The sequence below is a fragment of the Eleutherodactylus coqui genome, chromosome 9, assembly GCF_035609145.1.
Source record: "Eleutherodactylus coqui strain aEleCoq1 chromosome 9, aEleCoq1.hap1, whole genome shotgun sequence".
Taxonomy (NCBI): Eukaryota; Metazoa; Chordata; class Amphibia; order Anura; family Eleutherodactylidae; genus Eleutherodactylus; species Eleutherodactylus coqui.
In genome coordinates, this window is record NC_089845.1 from 177053225 (window position 1) to 177072079 (window position 18855).

Below are 18855 nucleotides of genomic sequence, written 5' to 3' on the forward strand. Positions count from 1 at the left end.
GCAGCCTTCTAGAGTCCATCTTCAAGTCACCTTCCAGTTTCCTGACACAATTCTGTCTTCTGGTTCTAAGATGGCTGATGCCATCCTCAGACTACCCAATCCCAACAGTGCACTGGCAGTGCCAGGCCTGCTCTCCCATTGGCAGCTCACATGATCAGCCAATCAAACATTACTGCTTATTGTGTATTCGGTAATTAAAAAAGTGCTGGAGGCATCTTGGAGATCCAAAACCGGGATGTGGAACTGGTGGATTGGAGGGGCAGTGGAAGAGATGACACCTCCGCCCGTCCCAAGAGAGCATTTTGTCCCGAAACGGCAGGGCTGCAATACCAGAACCTTGTAGGGTCCTCCTGAAGCGGACTTGGTCCATCATAAGAGCGCATGTGATGGAGTCCGGATCGGAAGATCTACCCGAGCGTTGGCTCCCGCAGCAGTAAAATGGTCATTAATACGCGGCCATATTCAACCACGCTAAAACAGAGACAACATGGCCGTCCTCTGGAGCAATGTCACAAAGTACATACGGTCAGCTTCCCTGAATTCAGAAGGCCGGGCCGTCAAGGGCTGAAGAAACTAAACTTGCAGACTTTTAAAATTCTTATTTCACACCCCTAAATGACGCTTTACTGCAACATGACGCCTGGGGGGCGGGGGGGGGGGGGGGGGCGCAGACGTCGTCATACATGACACACGACAGCATCACAGGTTACTTTACATCAGAGGCTGGCACCTTACAATATTGTATTTTGGCATTAATTATCCCCGGGCGCCGCTGATCTCCCCTCTTGCCGATCCTTCCGCTGAAGTACATCGTCCGTGCGATAACGGGAATATCTATCACTACCAATGACATTTACATATAGAAAAGGACTTTGTGTGGGGGGAGGGGTATATAGAAGAATGATGGGGGGTCCGTGGAGCGCCGAATATCTGCAGCGTGTGCTCCTCAGCAGGAGGTCTACATTGTCACAACTTTATCCTTTTCAGGCCAAAGACGAAGGACTTTGTGGAGTTAGAACAAAAAATATACAATTACACAAAAAAAACCCGAAAAAAACTCTATTGCGTCGTAAAATCATGGAGACATAAAAGATGGACGCTTCTCCAAGCATGGATACGGGAGCTGCAGCGAATGGTTATTCAGAAGCCACAACCATTCAAGCCTTAAAGGGGTTGTTGTAAACCAGTGGGGGTCTACTGCCTCAGGCCCTGTTGATTAACTGCTTGCTGGGCAAATGCACTAGTGCACTGAGTTGACTGCTGCAGGAAGCAGATAGCTCCATTACTACTTTGGTGGTCAGGCTTGGTATTACAAGCAAAGTTTCTATTTACTTCAACACCTACTTGGTCTGCAATACCAAACCTGACCACTGCAGTAAGAACAGAGCTATCCGCTTCCTGCAGAAATCAGCTCAGTGCACTAGTGCATCGGCCCAGCGAACAGCTGATCAGCAGGGATCCCCGGCAGCAGACCCCCACCGATCTACTATGGATGGCCTATTGTGACGACAGGCCATCACTAGTCTACAATTCGACAACCCCTTTAAGTTCCCCTGAAACCTTAGAGATATAGAATTTCTTACAGAACTGCAGCCTCCTATTAATATGGAAGGAGCCACCAATGCAGAGCCAAATAGCTTAGATATCTCTTGGGCTCCTCAAGTCAACTCACCGGAAACAGTGGCCAACGGTACCAACGAGAGAAGGATGAATCTGATTGGTCACCTTTCTCTATACTCCTATATACATGCAGCAGAATTTACATGCAAGCTACACGGAGTTCATTTAAATTATGTGGCTACTGGAAGCCAGCTGAACAACTGCCGCGGCCCCTTGAGAAGTAGCTAAAAAATTCTACGCTTTTGGAAATCTCAAAATTTGGAATCTTGCGGGAAGAGCGGATTGGATGTGCTGACGGTCCCTACTTGTAGAGGCGTGTGAACCGAGAGCCACCGGATGACCTAAAAAGTATTTCCAGTTTCAGGAGGGTAAATTTCATTTTCCAACTCTTCTACAGATTTCTTGTGGCCTCATGGAGGGGGCGGGGCCTTGTGGAGGGGGCGGGGCCTCATGTCATCGGTATTAATATATAGACATCTTGTATTTGTTGTTCCTCAGAGAACATTGCTACAGAGTTAACGCGGGGGCCACTCACACCCCCAAAGTGTTCCGTGCCAGATTTATGTCCAATGTGAGAACGGCATCAGCCCCCAGGGTGCGGAGCAGCGTGAAGCGGCACTAGGATGTGATGGGACGTTGCAGACTGGACCCAAACCAGCTGGGTCTTCGTGGTGAAGACGTCATTTTTTTTTACATTTTATTTTCATTCTTTTTTTAAATGCTATTTTCCATCCGTGAACTCGGCGTTCCCAAGATGGCAGAACGTCTTCAGAAGCGCCTATTGGAGTTATTCTTGTATCTCCTTGCTATGTTCGTACTCGGTGAGCGACTACGGAAACGAAGGCTGAGTGCTCTACGATATAGAAAAGCCAACAGAGATTGCATGAGGCGGCGCCATTGTAGGGCTGGAAATAAACATGGCTGCTTTCTTCCAAAAACAGCGCTACAAGAGTTGGCAGGTTGCATATGGTACTGCAAGCTACACCCCGCGATGCCGTTTCTGGAAGCAAGCAGCCATGTTTTTCCATGTTACCCCGTGCTAGCAGAGTAAGGAATGGCGGGCGGCGATGAGGGGCACGAGGGGTCCAGAATACTACAGGGGGTACAAGCAATGACTAGATTACAGGCAGTGTGACGTTCCTAACCCTTTAGTCCCCATGCAGTTTTGTATATTGCTCTTAATTGTTAATAATTTATAACAGTTAAAAAAGGAAAACAGAAAAAAAATATTAAAAACAACAATTAAAAGAAACCGCGAAACTCAGTTGTGTCCCGGAAATCCGAGCTGCGATGATTGGGAGGCGTTCTACACCTCCTGCGCCAATGGTTGGTGAACTACATCTCCCATCATGCCACAAAGCTCATGCTCCATCTATACAAGGCTGTGGTTCACAGTCCTCGCCTCTTGGGGCGCACGCTTGTTCTTCTCATCCCGTCTCAAGTGATTGGAAATTTACAAAGACTTGTAGGAAAAAAAATGAAAAAAAGATTTTGGCACTTTATGGAAAAACTTGAAGCAAAGAACAAACTGGAAGGGGGCAAAAATAACGGGCAGCCGTGTAGGGGTGTCTACAGGACGGGGGCGGAGTCCGCTTGCTCTTCTATATATATATCTCTTCTTTTATTAAAGTCAACCCTGTGTTCACTCCTCCGCAATCCGCTGATCACGGACCGGAATGGGTTACAAGTTGCCAGGGTGAAGTCCTGTAGTCCCAGCCGCCTTTGTACCCCATTTCTTCTAGGAGAGCCGAGGGGCCGAGCGATCATTTGTAGTGGTTCTCTTAAGTCTAACTCCACGACGGATAGCAATTAGCATATCTTCTCCTTGAGGCGCCTCTATTGGCGTTGACTCTGTTGTCCCTGGATGGACTTGAACCGGGGCATCGGGGATAACGGATCCATCCTGATCATCATCCTCATCATCATTTTCTGACTTCCCTTGCCTCTGTTCTTCCACAATCATGCCTTGTGGTCCTGGGACTGGGGGGTTTATGGAAGCTTGTCCACTCCACAGTGAAGGGGGCAGTTCCCCTGCAAGCGCCGGTGCTTCCGTAAGGGAAGGGGAGTCAGGACTTTGCTCAGAGCCTTCTTCACTTGTGCTGGTGGGGAGCCCACCTGGTACTGTGGGGGTCTTCACGGGTATAACTGGTGTCTTTATTGGTATAGGACCTCCACCAATTGTGCCGCGTCTCACTGATGGCTTGGTCGATGGTGTCCTACGAATGGTGGCCACCCCAGGAGTGACGATTACAGGTCCAAAAGTAGCCGGCAGCCCCGCGGTGGAGGCTGGACGCTTCGCTTGGAACATCCTCCTGTAGGACTGGCTGATGTCACTATTTCGAGGAATGGTCGAAGATTTATCAAAATCCTGTTGTTCAGGTTCTTGGTCTCCACTCACCGAGAAGTAGTCATAGTCTGAAACTGAAGACAACAGCCAAGTTGAAAAATGTGGTTTCAAGGAACAGATTTTGCAGGTCCTGTATGCTGCAAAACTAGACAAAGAGAAAGCTCCTGGTGATCGCCGAGATATCAGGAGATCCCTGTCCAACAAGGATCAGAAGGGCCTACAGACTCCAGTGGCGACCAGCAGTAATGAGGAGGATGGGCAGCATCCAGAAGACCTCAGCCAGCTGGCATATTAATGGACGGTAATTGCCAGCTGTGAGCACTTAACGCACTTGTTCTGTAGTTCCAGTCCGCCACCGGCCGCCACTGCCATAATCAGGGTTCAACCCTCGATCTCTTCCTCTTCCCTGGTGTTTGCTCCATGTACAGGCTGGCCAGGAATGCAGACGCTGGGGGAGAGATTAGGTGTTGCACTCATTACAGCAGCGGCGGCGGTCACTGCCTTACCCCTAACTACAGAGCAAGTGAGTTAAATACTTGATGTCGTCTGGAGGCTGGAGGTCTAATACATGGCTCACTGTTACTACTGGGCCACTAAGGAGGCATTGTTACTATTGGGTCACTATTTCTACTGGGGCCAGTAATGGCGGTACAATTACTACTGGCATCACTACCGGTATTACTATTGGGTCCACTAACAGGGACACATATTATTGGGGCCACTACTATTCTGTCACTTCAGGCAAGTCTGAAGGGAGGGGGCAGCATAAAGGCTTGGGGCACCCGAGGACAGGTCTTGGTGCACATACCTTGTGATGGGATTGTATCTTCGGAACAGCAGGGGGTTGTTGTCTGTGTGCTGTAGCCACTAGAACATTGCAAGGAGTCCCTGCTACTTCTCTGCGTATCAAGCTGCAATCCCCTGCTCAATGCCAGAGCCAACTCGTCACAGTTCTCCACTTCTTCACCCTGCTGGTAAGTAGAAGAAGAAAATGAACACAATGCACCCCAACTTGACTATGACCCGCCACCAGCAGAAGTACTTTCATCCGAGTTTCTCATCTCATGAGAAAGTGCAAGTGACAAAGTGCATCAGAAGGTTTTCGGGATCTGCTCCTACAGAGGCCAAACCCAAACCGTTGTAGAGAAAGCATGCAGAACATTTCTAGAGAGATCTTTACATTGGTTAGAAGAGCAAACACTCAACAATTCACCCGCGTGTTAGAAGACATTCGAGAGAAGCGAAGACGACCCAGCGCATGGCTCTTTACCCAGGACGTGGCAGGTACGCTGGCATTCCTGTGGAATCGGCCGTCGCTGGTCAGTCCGAGAGCTGAGAGATGTGTTCCTCCGCAGGGATCGGCTTCACGTTTACGTCGCTGAAGAGTGTTCACCATAGGCTGGTCGTATGGACCCGGCTTAGCCCAGTCCTGGATGAAAGGTTACATGCTGTATGTATACATATTCACCGAAGGAAAGCCTGTGTAACTCCTTACATGATTATGGCGGTCCGTGGCCGAAGCTTCCTACAGCTTCACTGACCCATCATAATGCTTGGGTGGGAGGACTGCAAGCCATGATAGGGTCTAATGAAGGTCTATACCAGTTTCTGCTTAAAGAGGCTTTCCACTTGTAAGCTAGTCAAGATACGCCTGCAATAGTAAATTGTTGTGGGTCCCCAGGCCAGCCAGCTGTTCATTGGGCCTGTGCACTTGTGCAATAAAGCTGATTTATGCAGGAAGCAGACAGCTGCCTCCCTGCTGCAGTGGCCAGGCTTGGTATTACAGGCATCAAAGTGAATGGGAACTTTTTCTGTAGTACTAAGCCTGGCCATTGCAGTGGGAATGGAGCTGTGTGCAGAAATCAACTTGGTGAACAAGCGCATTGGCCCAGTGAACAGCTGATCATTGGGGATCCCCGATGGCAAACCCTCACTTATCTACTACTATGTGATATACCTGTGCATCGCACAGCGATTGTATGAATAGCAGTCCTGGAATATACAAAGTGGGCCACAACAATAAGCCTGGCACTCTTATGGAAGCTGGCCAAGAGAAAATTAGTGTTGCCCATAGCAACCAATCACAGTGCAGCTCTCACGTTACCTCAGCAGTATAAGAAATAAAAGCTGTGCTGTGATTGGTTACTATTGGGAACAAAAATTACAGGAAAAAGTTTGTGAGTTTTCGATTTTTAATTCCGCCAGTATTTGTCGCCCATCACTCAAATGGGACCAGAACTGCGGATTTGTATCCAACACAAAGAGATTTCGTGTTTTCTATATAAGATTGATGGCCTACCCTGATGTCCGCTCATCACTACTTTACAACTGGACAGCCCCTTTAGAGTACTTTCTGGATGGCATCTACAATTTACTGTTGTGGAACTGCAACTTCATCGCTTCACTCCACGGAGACTAAAAGGGGCTCTTTACAAGAAAACATGGTGGCCATTAAAAGAGAGGATGTGGGATAGAACAGAGTTACCAGAAAGAAGAGTTTACCCAGAATGCTGCTGACACCTCAGAGCACAACCCCCTCCTGGCCGCGGGGAGACGACCCCCTCCTGGCCGAGGGGAGACGACCCCCTCCTGGCCGAGGGGAGACGACCCCCTCCTGGCCGCGGGGAGACGACCCCCTCCTGGCCGCGGGGAGACGACCCCCTCCTGGCCGCGGGGAGACGACCCCCCCCCTGGCCGCGGGGAGACGACCCCCCCCCTGGCCGCGGGGAGACGACCCCCCCCTGGCCGCGGGGAGACGACCCCCCCCTGGCCGCGGGGAGACGACCCCCTCCTGGCCGCGGGGAGACGACCCCCTCCTGGCCGCGGGGAGACGACCCCCTCCTGGCCGCGGGGAGACGACCCCCTCCTGGCCGCGGGGAGACGACCCCCTCCTGGCCGCGGGGAGACGACCCCCTCCTGGCCGCGGGGAGACGACCCCCTCCTGGCTGAGGGGAGACATACCAAATGGGCAATAATCTCAGTGATGGTAGATGGTTCAGCTGGGAACCACACCAAGCTCTAGAATAATCAACATAAAGATACACCAAAAACACACATCCACGCATCTCTTTGTATCCGTCCAATCGCCCAGTCAATGGGAACCTCCCCACGGCTACTGCAGTACTTGTTAACTGGCGCACAACGGTATCACGGGGAGCGGTGACAGTAGCGGTCACCTCACACCTGTGGGCTCTTCGGCTGCAGCAGCATTGTCAGACCTTCTGTGTGGAGGAGGGCACAGATTTGGGCCACCGCTTTAAGTTGACTTGGCGATGAACAGATACAAAGAGATTTGCACGTTTTTGGTGCGTCCATTGGTTGGTTATTCTGGAGCTCTGAGTGGTTCCCGGATGCCTGAGGGATTCTCATCTTCTGTGATTAACCAGTTACTTGCCTGGATTAGTCTGTAGGCATTAATCAGGTGGTCACCATCTCCGGTTGTCTGGGCACGCTCTTTATGATGATGTTTTGGACATTGTCCATTCCAGATGGACGCCCAGCATTGATTTGTGTGCTTTTCATTGTTTAATCTATCTGGATGAGGGCTTATTAGGGCGTTATTACCGTTTAACGCTGCCAGCGACCAAACAACGAGCTGTCATTTGGTTGCTTAGTGTTCGACGTTCAGTTCATGCAGGCTTAAAAATCAAATGCTGATCGGCCCGCGGAAACAGGCAGCCATTCATCTAGAAACAACTGCCTGTTTACTACGCAAGACGACAAATTCCAGACAGCACCAACAAGGTGCAATTTAAAACTCAACCGTACATGCAAGCTTGACAAAGACCCTTCTGTGTCTCTGGGTGGAAACGTTGCTGCGATGCTGAGGCTGTGTGCAATAAAGTAACTCTTCCATTATGGTTGAGTTTTAAACTGCACCTTTGTTGATGCTGTCTGAAATCTGTCTTATTGCATTTGGATACATTGTGGCCCCGGTCCATCCAGAGGTGTGCGTCTGATTAATAACCCCAAGTGGTTGGTTAAGGGAGTGCTGCTGCAGCTACTTACCTTATATTTTGCCTGTTTACTATGAATGGAGGCAGGTGGCCAGAGCAATCTCCGTAAACAGCAATGATAATCATGGAGATGGCTGTTGGGTGGTTAAGTACCGTTCTCCTGTGTAGGAAGAACCTTTAGGGAGAGGTTGGAAATCAGGGTCGCCCTCATCAGAGCAGGTGCTCTGACTAGCCAGTGTGTAGGTCAGGGTTACATCAGAGGCTTTGTTTCAGTTTATATACTCTGTAACATTATAGGAGAGTAAGTAAAGTAAAGTGGATTAGCAGCTGGCTGGACAAAGAACTGAATGGTCTCTCCTAGACGACCCAAGCTTTCATGACTACCTAGTATGGTTGGGCTTGACATGTTTTTGGTGAATCTCCGGTAGCAGCCACCTATGAAAATATCCATCACCCATCATTATTGCCCTGGGAGACCCGTCAATCATAGTTATCTAAAGGGTCAGACTGCGCAGAGCTCACCTAACAGAAGTCTATGGGTATATTATTAGCAGAGGGCCAGGTAGGAGTTATGCTGAAGACCCAACAAGAAGCTCTTGAAGGGGGCTGTGCAGAACTGAGAGTTACAGAATAGATACAGGTTTTCAAAAAGGTCAAAAACAGAAGACACCAAAAATATTAGTTGGTGACAGAAGACGAGTGAAAAGTATGAAGATTCAGGCTACATAAACACAAACCTTCCAGCCGGGGATCTTAGACGATGGTAACATGCCCGGCCCAATGGTGTAATAGTGATGGCAATCTGAGCTGGACCGGGTCCAAGGACGGGAGGCAGGGAGAGGGAAATGGGTGAAATGGCCTGCTGTGGACAGGTCACTGGACAAACTAAAGTGATAATAGCCATTGGACAACTGAAGACGAACAACACAGAGGAAACAAAACAGGAGACAAATCAATAGAACGGTCAAAAGAGGGAATGATAAAAAGCAAGTCAGAACATCAAGGGGTCTCCAGGTCGGAGCTATTGATGAATTGTCCTTAGGCTAGTTGATCAGCGGGGGTCCACCACTCAAGACCCCAGGCAGACAGCTACTCAATGGGCCACTGGCAGTGTGAATGGAACTGTCAGCATGCAACTTCATTCACACTGATGGCGGGCTGGATGACTGCTGATGGTCAGGAGCCCCGAGCACCGGTCGCCAGGAGCCCCGATGGACATCCACTGGTCAACTATTGGTGACTTATCCTAGGACGATTCATCAAGATCTGTACGACCCTTGTAAAGAGCATATTCCACCCATCAGATGTTGAGGTCAACCAGAGAGCTGGCTGACAACTTAGGCAGCCATTGTAGCTCCCACAAGGTTGTCAGCCAGCTTTATGGCAAACTCTCCTGGATTCTTGACCAAAGTCGTAGTAAGAGCTCGGTGACAACTGCAGTAGCAGCCGTGGTGGTGGTCAGCCACATTGTAATACTACAGAAAAATGCTCTTTAGGGGAGGCATTTTGTACATTGAGACAATGTTTTCAGTGCTAATTAGCTACACAGGCTTGTAGTCTGTTACCATGGCAACACACAGATCTGCATAACAGCTGTAAAAACTGACATTTTCATCATTTGCAAAGTTGCCTTATTTTTCTATACATTGAGACAGTTATTATTTATAATGGCTTATTCTCAAAATGGTGGCTGTGCGGGGGGCTTCAGTAGGATTTCATGGGGGGCTTCAGTAGGATTTCATGGGGGGCTTCAGTGAGATTTCATGGGGGGCTTTAGTGAGATTTCATGGGGGGCTTCAGTAGGATTTCATGGGGGGCTTCAGTAGGATTTCATGGGGGGCTTCAATGAGATTTCATGGGGGGCTTCAGTAGGATTTCATGGGGGGCTTCAGTGAGATTTCATGGGGGGCTTTAGTGAGATTTCATGGGGGGCTTCAGTAGGATTTCATGGGGGGCTTCAGTGAGATTTCATGGGGGGCTTTAGTGAGATTTCATGGGGGGCTTCAGTAGGATTTCATGGGGGGCTTCAGTAGGATTTCATGGGGGGCTTCAGTGAGATTTCATGGGGGGCTTTAGTGAGATTTCATGGGGGGCTTCAGTAGGATTTCATGGGGGGCTTCAGTGAGATTTCACGGGGGGCTTCAGTAGGATTTCACGGGGGGCTTCAGTAGGATTTCACGGGGGTGGAGCTGTGCGGTAATTAATAGTAACCTGGGAAAGGATCATATGCTCAAAGATCCGACAGGATGAGGTTACACTGAAACATATATAAAGCAAAGGACTATATATGCTATAGAAATGTGCCCAGGATCGGGGGGCTCCAACCGGTGGCTTCAAAGCAGTTCAAGAATGACAACTCCCAGCATGCCCTGACAGCTTTTTATGTTGGGAGTTAAACTTTCACAACAGCTAAAAAGCCAGAGGTTACTGACTGACTACATGAATGTACACAGTGACTCCACCAGCAGAATAGTGAGTGCAGCTCTGGAGTATAATACAGGATGTATCTCAGGATCAGTACAGGATAAGTAATGTATGTACACAGTGACTCCACCAGCAGAATAGTGAGTGCAGCTCTGGAGTATAATACAGGATGTAACTCAGGAGCAGTACAGAATAAGTAATGTATGTACACAGTGACTCCACCAGCAGAATAGTGAGTGCAGCTCTGGGGTATAATACAGGATGTAACTCAGGATCAATACAGGATAAGTAATGTATGTACACAGTGACTCCACCAGCAGAATAGTGAGTGCAGCTCTGGAGTATAATACAGGATGTAACTCAGGAGCAGTACAGGAGAAGTAATGTATGTACACAGTGACTCCACCAGCAGAATAGTGAGTGCAGCTCTGGGGTATAATACAGGATGTAACTCAGGATCAGTACAGGATAAGTAATGTATGTACACAGTGACTCCAGCAGCAGAATAGTGAGTGCAGCTCTGGGGTATAATACAGGATGTAACTCAGGATCAGTGCAGGATAAGTAATGTATGTACACAGTGACTCCACCAGCAGAATAGTGAGTGCAGCTCTGGAGTATAATACAGGATGTAACTCAGGATCAGTACAGGATAAGTAATGTATGTACACAGTGACTCCACCAGCAGAATAGTGAGTGCAGCTGTGGAGTATAATACAGGATGTAACTCAGGAGCAGTACAGGATAAGTAATGTGCACAGTGACTCCACCAGCAGAATAGTGAGTGCAGCTCTGGGGTATAATACAGGATGTAACTCAGGATCAGTACAGGATAAGTAATGTATGTACACAGTGACTCCACCAGCAGAATAGTGAGTGCAGCTCTGGAGTATAATACAGGATGTAACTCAGGGTCAGTACAGGATAAGTAATGTATGTACACAGTGACTCCACCAGCAGAATAGTGAGTGCAGCTGTGGAGTATAATACAGGATGTAACTCAGGATCAGTACAGGATAAGTAATGTATGTACACAGTGACTCCACCAGCAGAATAGTGAGTGCAGCTCTGCAGTATAATACAGCATGTAACTCAGGATCAGTACAGGATAAGTAATGTATGTACACAGTGACTCCACCAGCAGAATAGTGAGTGCAGCTCTGCAGTATAATACAGGATGTAACTCAGGAGCAGTACAGGATAAGTAATGTATGTATACAGTGACTCCACCAGCAGAATAGTGAGTGCAGCTCTGGAGTATAATACAGGATGTAACTCAGGGTCAGTACAGGATAAGTAATGTATGTACACAGTGACTCCACCAGCAGAATAGTGAGTGCAGCTCTGCAGTATAATACAGGATGTAACTGAGGATCAGTACAGGATAAGTAATGTATGTACACAGTGACTCCACCAGCAGAATAGTGAGTGCAGCTCTGGAGTATAATACAGGATGTAACTCAGGATCAGTACAGGATAAGTAATGTATGTACACAGTGACTCCACCAGCAGAATAGTGAGTGCATCTCTGGAGTAAGGTGTGGTTTGTTGGAGCTCCTCAGAGAACCAGGGTGTGGTTGCAGTCCCAGCTGGAAGTTTGGTTTGGATCCCAGGATCAGAGCACGTAGCTGGGCTTCTTGTTCTATGGAGTCACGCAATTCCCCCCCCCGGCTTCAGTCGGAGGGGGGGGAGTGCTGAGAAGGCAGCGACAACACCATCAGCGGCGCTGGCGGCATACGTGGTTTCAGCAGCAACAAGCAGGAAAGCCGGAGCAGCTAGTAAAGCTGCGAAGAGAGAGGGTCCGGGTCGCAGGCGGAGTGACATGGCCCAGCAGGTTGGTACAGCCGCATCTGACAGCGCCGGAAGCGAGATGATGACCCGCAGTCAGACTCGCAGCCAAACGCTCAGCAAAGAAGGTAAGCCGCAGTGGAGCGATCGTCGCAAAGGGGAGTCTGTGGTAGAGCTGGCCTCCCGTCTGGCCACCAGCATGGCGGACTATGAGCGTGCGGGGAGAGAAATCCTCCTGCAGAAGGAGAAGCTGCGGTCGGCCAGGTCGCTAAAGGACCAGACCGCTGCTAAAGGCAAGAAAGATGCAATCAGCAAGTCCATACAGGACTGTAAAGACTGCATACAAAGGTGCAAGGAAGAGAGGGACAGGATTCTGGAGCAAAGTGGTCCCTTTAGGGAAAAGTTACTTAACGGTGATAGATTTTCCAAGATGGCGTCAGGACACAGCGGTCACAAGGAGGCTGATCACTCCAGCGATGGAGACAGCAGTGGTGACTGTACTGACGAGGACACCTACCAGGACAGTCTGAGGGAGCAGCCTGTCTGCTCAGGAGAGCAGACCCAGAGTGGCACTACAACCACCAGCAGCCTCCGGCCGGAGCAGGTTGCGCTGCCTCTAACCTCCGGGGATTCAGATCCAGAGGAAGATAAAAGCGATGGGGGCGCTTTAATAATGCAGCAGATAAGGCTGTTGGAATCCCCCCCTAATATGAGCAGCCTTAAGTTTGGTGATGATTTACCAGAGGAGGAAGTGAAAATCAAGGCGAAAAAAGGGAAAAAAAAGAATTTGGTGCAGGAGAAATTTGTGTTTGTGACGGGGGGCGCTGGTTTGGCTGCAAAGTCGGATCAGGGCACCCCCACCCTGAGAACCCCGGTTTCTGACTCTGCAGTGGGTTTTGAACATGGGAACAGGGATAAAGGAGTTAAACTGGCCGGGTCCTCTGTCCCTGTTTCAGTTAGTGCAGTGACAGAAACAGCCAGCAGGGCGGCCAGCACAGGACAAGGCAAGGTGGCAAAAGAATTTGGCAGTGGCGGAACTGCCAGCACCAGTAAGGCCAGTGATGCGGAGGGTGCTGCGGCGTCGGGATCGGGGGTCCCCCGTGCGACAGGTCGGTCTGCAGGGGTCCCTCAGTCTAGGTCCCAGCCTAGGTCCCAGGCACCCAGTGATGTGGAGGCTGCTGGCAAAAGTAAGGAAAAAAGCAAAAATAAAAATACTAAAAGTGCTGGAATGCAGAGTGCTGACCATGGGGGGGGGGTCATTACGGTGGTTGCAGCTGCGCAAGATGGGGCAGCAGTGCCACCCCCAAGGTCTACCAAGGCCCAAAATAAAAAAGCTGCTTCCAACCCAAAGTCCGGTCCAGAGGGTCTTGGTATGAAAGGTCTTGGTATGAAAGGTGTGGATGTGTCTGGTGCGGCCCGTGTGTCTCATGCTCCGACGCACTCGGAGGCACGGGCTGCAGCTACTGTTCCCGGCACAGGGGCACCTACTGTAAATATAGGCACAGGTTCTAGGGATGGTCAGGGCACATCACAGGTTCCAGTCGCCCCTCCGGTGGCGACCACAGCTGGTAGGAGTTATGCCAGTGTCGCCGCTGGAGGGGAGGGATCCTCCTTGTCTCCAGGCTCTAGAGAGGGCGTATTGCAACAGCGCCTGCTGGGGGCTCTACGGAAGGGGGAGAGTTCAATCACAGTTGGAGGAAGAGAGGTGAACCTATCTCTTTGGACAGAGAGACACGGCTTAGGAGCCTTCCGAGAGCAAAGGGGGGAGACCGTATGGTCCCTACCAACACCCGGGCAGGACGCAGGTCGTAGGAATGTGGTCCGTCTTCGTTGGAGGGGCAATGATACATGCCCCCCGAGGGCGAGAGTAGTGGAGCTTCTACTGAAGATGGGCTTCAGGGCGGTTGACATCTTTGCCCTGATCCATCCCTTCGGCACGTCTGAGTTTGACATCAGCTTCGTTCGCCCAGAGGGGCTAGAACTCTTCTGGGGGAATTACGAGCTGATGAAAAGCGAGCCCGGCTGGCGAGACTTTGCCGTCCAGGTGGTGTCTCGCCAGAACGAAGTCAAGAAGGTGACCGTTTTGACACGTAACGAGTCGCTTTCTTGTTTTGATATTATGACGTGGCTCGGTCGATACGGAGAGGTGACAGACATGCCCAGAAAGAACCGGGATGAGCACGGCATCTGGTCCGGGGCCTGGACATTCATGGTCAAGCTGAAGCGTTCAGGAAACTCGGTGGCACACATACCTTCTGCAGCCTTCCTCGGCAGGGATCGTATCTTGGCCTTTTACCAGGGGCAGCCGAAGCTTTGCCACAGGTGCGGCGACCCCTCACACTTGAGCGCCGCTTGTAAGACCTTGAAGTGCGCTCTGTGTGGGGGTGTGGGTCATCTAGCCGCCTCCTGTGCAGAGATTAGGTGTAACCTGTGTGGTGACCTTGGTCACCCATTCAGTCGCTGTCCACGCTCCTTTGCCAATGCGGTCTCAGCACCTACGGATGGGGGCCATGGTGCGGCCTCTGGGGGTGAGGGGACTAGCAGAGGTGGAGGAGCTCAGGAGCCAGGGAAGAACCGGCAAAAGACGCCTGCTGAGCAGAGGCGTCAGGACAAGCGCAGACGGAGCAGGGAGCTGACAGGAGCGCCCACAGCAGGTGGATCAATGGTGGCCCCTGTTCCTGAAGCAAATCTCGCGGCTGAGGCTTTGAGGGACAGCGAAGTGGATGAAGAGGACAGGAGGATCCAGAGTGAGGAGGGAAAGACCAACTCTTCAGATTCCTCCCACTAAGAGTGTGGATGAGGAAGGAAAGAGGTGGTTAGAGAAACGGCGTAAGCTAGGTGCCACTAGGAGAAAGTGAAGGGGGGATTCGAGATCTTCTCCCACCCCGGGCCAAGTACTGGAAGGAGAAGCCTGCTCGCCTCCAGTTGGACTCTCCAATAGGTACCGGGCCCTTCAAGACATCTCTTCCTCCTCTGAGGGGGAAGCGAAGGGCAAGGTGCCTGGGGCAAAGAAAGGGTCAACAGGGGGCACTGAGTCTCCTCCTCGTGGAGGCCTAGTTCCTTCCGGGGAGGGGGCTACTCTGGAGCCTGGAAACAAGGACGATGGGGTCGGGGGATCCCCTGCTATGGACACATCTGTGTCCAAAAAAGGAAGCAAGGGGCTTTCCTCCGACCCCGAAGAAGCGGGTGTGAGGAAGAAAGCCATCTAATTTAATCACTCATGATGGCGGCACCCACTCCGCTGACTCTGGCATCAATTAACGTTGCCAGCATTAAGTCGGATACGGCTAGATTTGCGGCCTTTGATTTTCTCAGCCGAGTTGAAGCCGACATTTTATTTTTGCAGGAGACCAGGCTGTCCGATTTGGCAGCCATACATAAGGCAAAAAGGGAGTGGAGGTCAGGCCCTTCCTACTGGTCTCTTGCGGCCGAGCCGTATAGCGGAGTGGCGGTACTTTTTACCGCAGCGGTTGAATGCCGACGAGTTATTGAATTAGAAATGGGAAGGTGCCTGATCTTAGATGTCCTCATGAAGGGACAAGAATTGAGACTTGTAAACATCTATGGTCCCCAGTCAAAAAAGGACAGGAAGAGTCTCTTTATGAGGATCAAGCCCTACCTTTTTACCAGCCGCCAAGTTGTCTTTGGAGGTGACTTTAATACAGTCACAAGAGCCCGCGATAGGGGAGGCTCTGGAGACAGGCGGTTGACTTTTGATGGCGTCGCACTTAATAGTGTAGCTAGCGAGGCTCGCCTGGTGGATGTCCACATCCGGCACACCCCAGGCCACGAGGGGTTCACCTATTATAGAGGTCAGAGCAGGTCTAGAATAGACAGGTTTTATTTGAAGGAGGAAGCCATCTCTTCACCAGTGTCCGTTGTTGAGGTGGAATTCTCCGACCACTGTCTGATTTTGTTTTCTCTGAATGTTGCAGAGACCCCCCGGATGGGTAGAGGTTTGTGGAGACTGAATTCATCACTCCTGGAGGAAGCAGAGATAAGACAGTCCTTTGAGGATTTTCTGCAGAGCCAGGTACCATTACTGGATCTCTGTAGCAGTAAGTCAGAGTGGTGGGAGATGTTCAAGAGGAGGGCGGCGAGGTTCTTCCGTGAGCTCTCCAACCTCAGATGCCTGGACAGGTACCGCCTGTACAATGGCCTGAGGAGGAAACTCGAACATCTCGTTTCGACTGGAGGTAGCCGCGAGGAGATCTCCAGAGTGAAATCTTTACTCAAGACGTGCCAGTATGACAGACACGCATCCTTGGTTTTTGAGAGGGATTTCGGGAAGTACCGCTCGCCCGACCCTTACAGAAACTGTAGGATGTCAGTGAATAGTAAAGTGGTCACTGGACTGATTGACAGTACGGGGTCCCTGAATCGATCCAGATCAGGGATTCTGGAGGTCGTCAGATCCTACTACTCGCAACTCTTGGGAAAGAGGGATCTAGATTCGGAAGTGATGTCGGCTTTCCTGGCTGAAGCTGTCCCTGGGCCAGGGGTAGACACCTCTCTTGGCGTTTTGACAGAAGAGATCAGAGAAGAGGAAGTTAGACTGGCGATTGATGGGCTCCGGCCCAAAAAGTCGCCAGGTCCGGATGGATTAACATCTGAGTATTATAAGACCTTCAAGGACCTCTTGAGTCCCCTCTTGACGGAGGTATTAAATGAGTGTCTTTCCTCGGGCACTCTGCCAAAGTCAATGAGGAGGTCGGCCTTGATCATTCTGTCAAAAGGTAAAGACTCGAGCCGTATTGAGAACTGGCGGCCCATAGCGCTTCTCAATACGGACAGGAAGGTTCTGGCAAAAGTGCTGTTTAATCGGCTGGTCAAGTTTGCACCCCGGCTTCTCTCGGGGGCGCAGCATTGCTCTGTTCCAGGCCGTAGCACCATTAGCGCTGTTCTCGGTGTCCGGGAGGCAGTGGAGCAGGGTAGGGCTGGTCACTGGGAGGGGTACCTGCTAACCTTGGATCAGGCCAAAGCGTTTGATCGGGTTAATCACGAGTACCTCTGGTCCGTCCTTCTGAGATACGGCCTGCCAGTGGGGTTTGTTGATTGGCTGCGAACATTGTATGCAGGGGCTGAGACTTTCCCGCTGGTGAACGGTCGGCCCGGCCGCCCTTTTGAGGTGGGGTCCGGCGTCCGTCAGGGCTGTCCTCTAAGTCCCCTGTTGTATGTGTTTGCGATAGATCCCTTCCTCAGGAGGGTTGATCGTGGACCTATAGCAGGGGTCGGGATGGACCGGGCGGTGCCGGAGGCTACCCTGAGGGCAGTGGCATACGCCGATGATGTCACGCTCTTCGTGTCCTCGAGAGAGAGGAGGCGGAGTTTGTGGTGTCGGAGGTGGACCGCTACTCGGAAGCTTCCGGGTCTATGGTCAACTTGGATAAGTGTGAAAGTCTCTGGTTAGGAAGGGGGGATCCTGTGTTTGATCTCCCGGACACCCTTCCGGTGCCCCAAACTTCAGCAAAAATACTTGGCATCAAATTCGGCCAGGGGGATTACCCCATGCAAAATTGGGTGGACAGGCTGGATGGTGCCACTCACAAGGTAAATCAGTGGAAGGGTTGGTCTTTGACCCTTCGGGAAAGAATTAGCCTGATCAAAACATACCTGCTCCCGTTATTCATCTACCTGGGCAGCGTATGCATTTTGCCAGAACCTCTCTGGACTCGGGTCTACAACCTGTTCTTCCTAATGTTGTGGGGGAATAGGTTGAACCTGATCAGGAGAGATGTTACATACCGCACGAGGAGACTAGGGGGGTTGTCTATGGTCAACCCCGTGGTGTTTCTTGTAAACACTTTTTTTAAGATCAACATAGGCAACCTCTGGCAGGAGAGGGCTCCTCCGTGGGTCTACTCCTGCAGGGGATGGTTTCGGCCCTTCTTCCAGGAATGGGAGACAGGAGGGCGAGTGAAGGACCTTCGCACGCAGCACGGACATCTCCCGGCTTACGCTACCTTGGTTCTGAAGGTGATACGCCGGTGGGGTCTGGGGATGTGGGAGATCAGGACTCTGACGAGGAGGCTCCTCGACGAAAGAGTCCTGTTGACCCATTTCCAGAAGCCCCTGGCGCTCAAGGACTGCCCAAGTCGGGACCTGGAGGGAGGGTTACGTTTACTGAATTCAACCCGGGTCCCCTTGAAGTTTTGGGACTTGGCTTGGCGCTGCTTTCACGGGAGACTGTATGTAAGGGGTAACTTGAAGAGCAGGCCTCTGATTGACAGGGGTTGCCCCGACGTGCTGGAAAGCATGGAGCATTTCCTGCTTCAGTGCCCCTTTAATACAGAGGTATACCAACGGGTAGGGGTCTCCATAGGCTGGCCTCAGCTGGCACACCTCTCCTATGCGGAGTGGGCTTATGGAGCCTTCAGAGGTCTTGGTGGCAGGGACCGCTGCACTTTATTTCTAGTTAGCCTAGTGGTCAGGTTCCACATCTGGAGTGCACGGTGTTTAATCTCGACGGAGCTGAAAGTCCTCCCCGTGGATACGGTATGTAGGAACATCCTGGGTGACCTGGTGAAGGTGCGTTCTGTGGAGTATGAAAGGCTGGGCACATCCAAAGCTTCTCTCCTATGGAGAGGGCTTGTATTTCGTTAGGGACAGTTTGTTTTTCTTAATTTTCTAGGGGCAGAGTAGGGAGAGAGGAGGGACAGGATAGGGAGAGAGGAGGGATAGGGCAGGGACAGGTTTCCATGAAGGGTCAGACTGAGGGGC

General features: G+C 51.0%; 1 protein-coding gene across 1 annotated transcript in view; it reads right to left on the bottom strand.

Annotated features, from left to right (window-relative positions):
* Window positions 1–1263: 1263 nt before the first annotated feature.
* MTSS1 (MTSS I-BAR domain containing 1) overlaps window positions 1264–18855 on the bottom strand; it is a 320701-nt gene continuing 303109 nt past the window's right edge. The window contains exons 11-14 of the mRNA XM_066578922.1: window positions 8661–8966; window positions 5238–5396; window positions 4776–4938; window positions 1264–4041 (exon numbers count right to left, since the gene is read on the bottom strand). Of these exons, the coding sequence (XP_066435019.1) occupies window positions 3359–4041; window positions 4776–4938; window positions 5238–5396; window positions 8661–8966 (1311 nt within the window). The 3' untranslated portion in view covers window positions 1264–3358. The remainder of the gene's footprint in view (window positions 4042–4775; window positions 4939–5237; window positions 5397–8660; window positions 8967–18855) is intronic.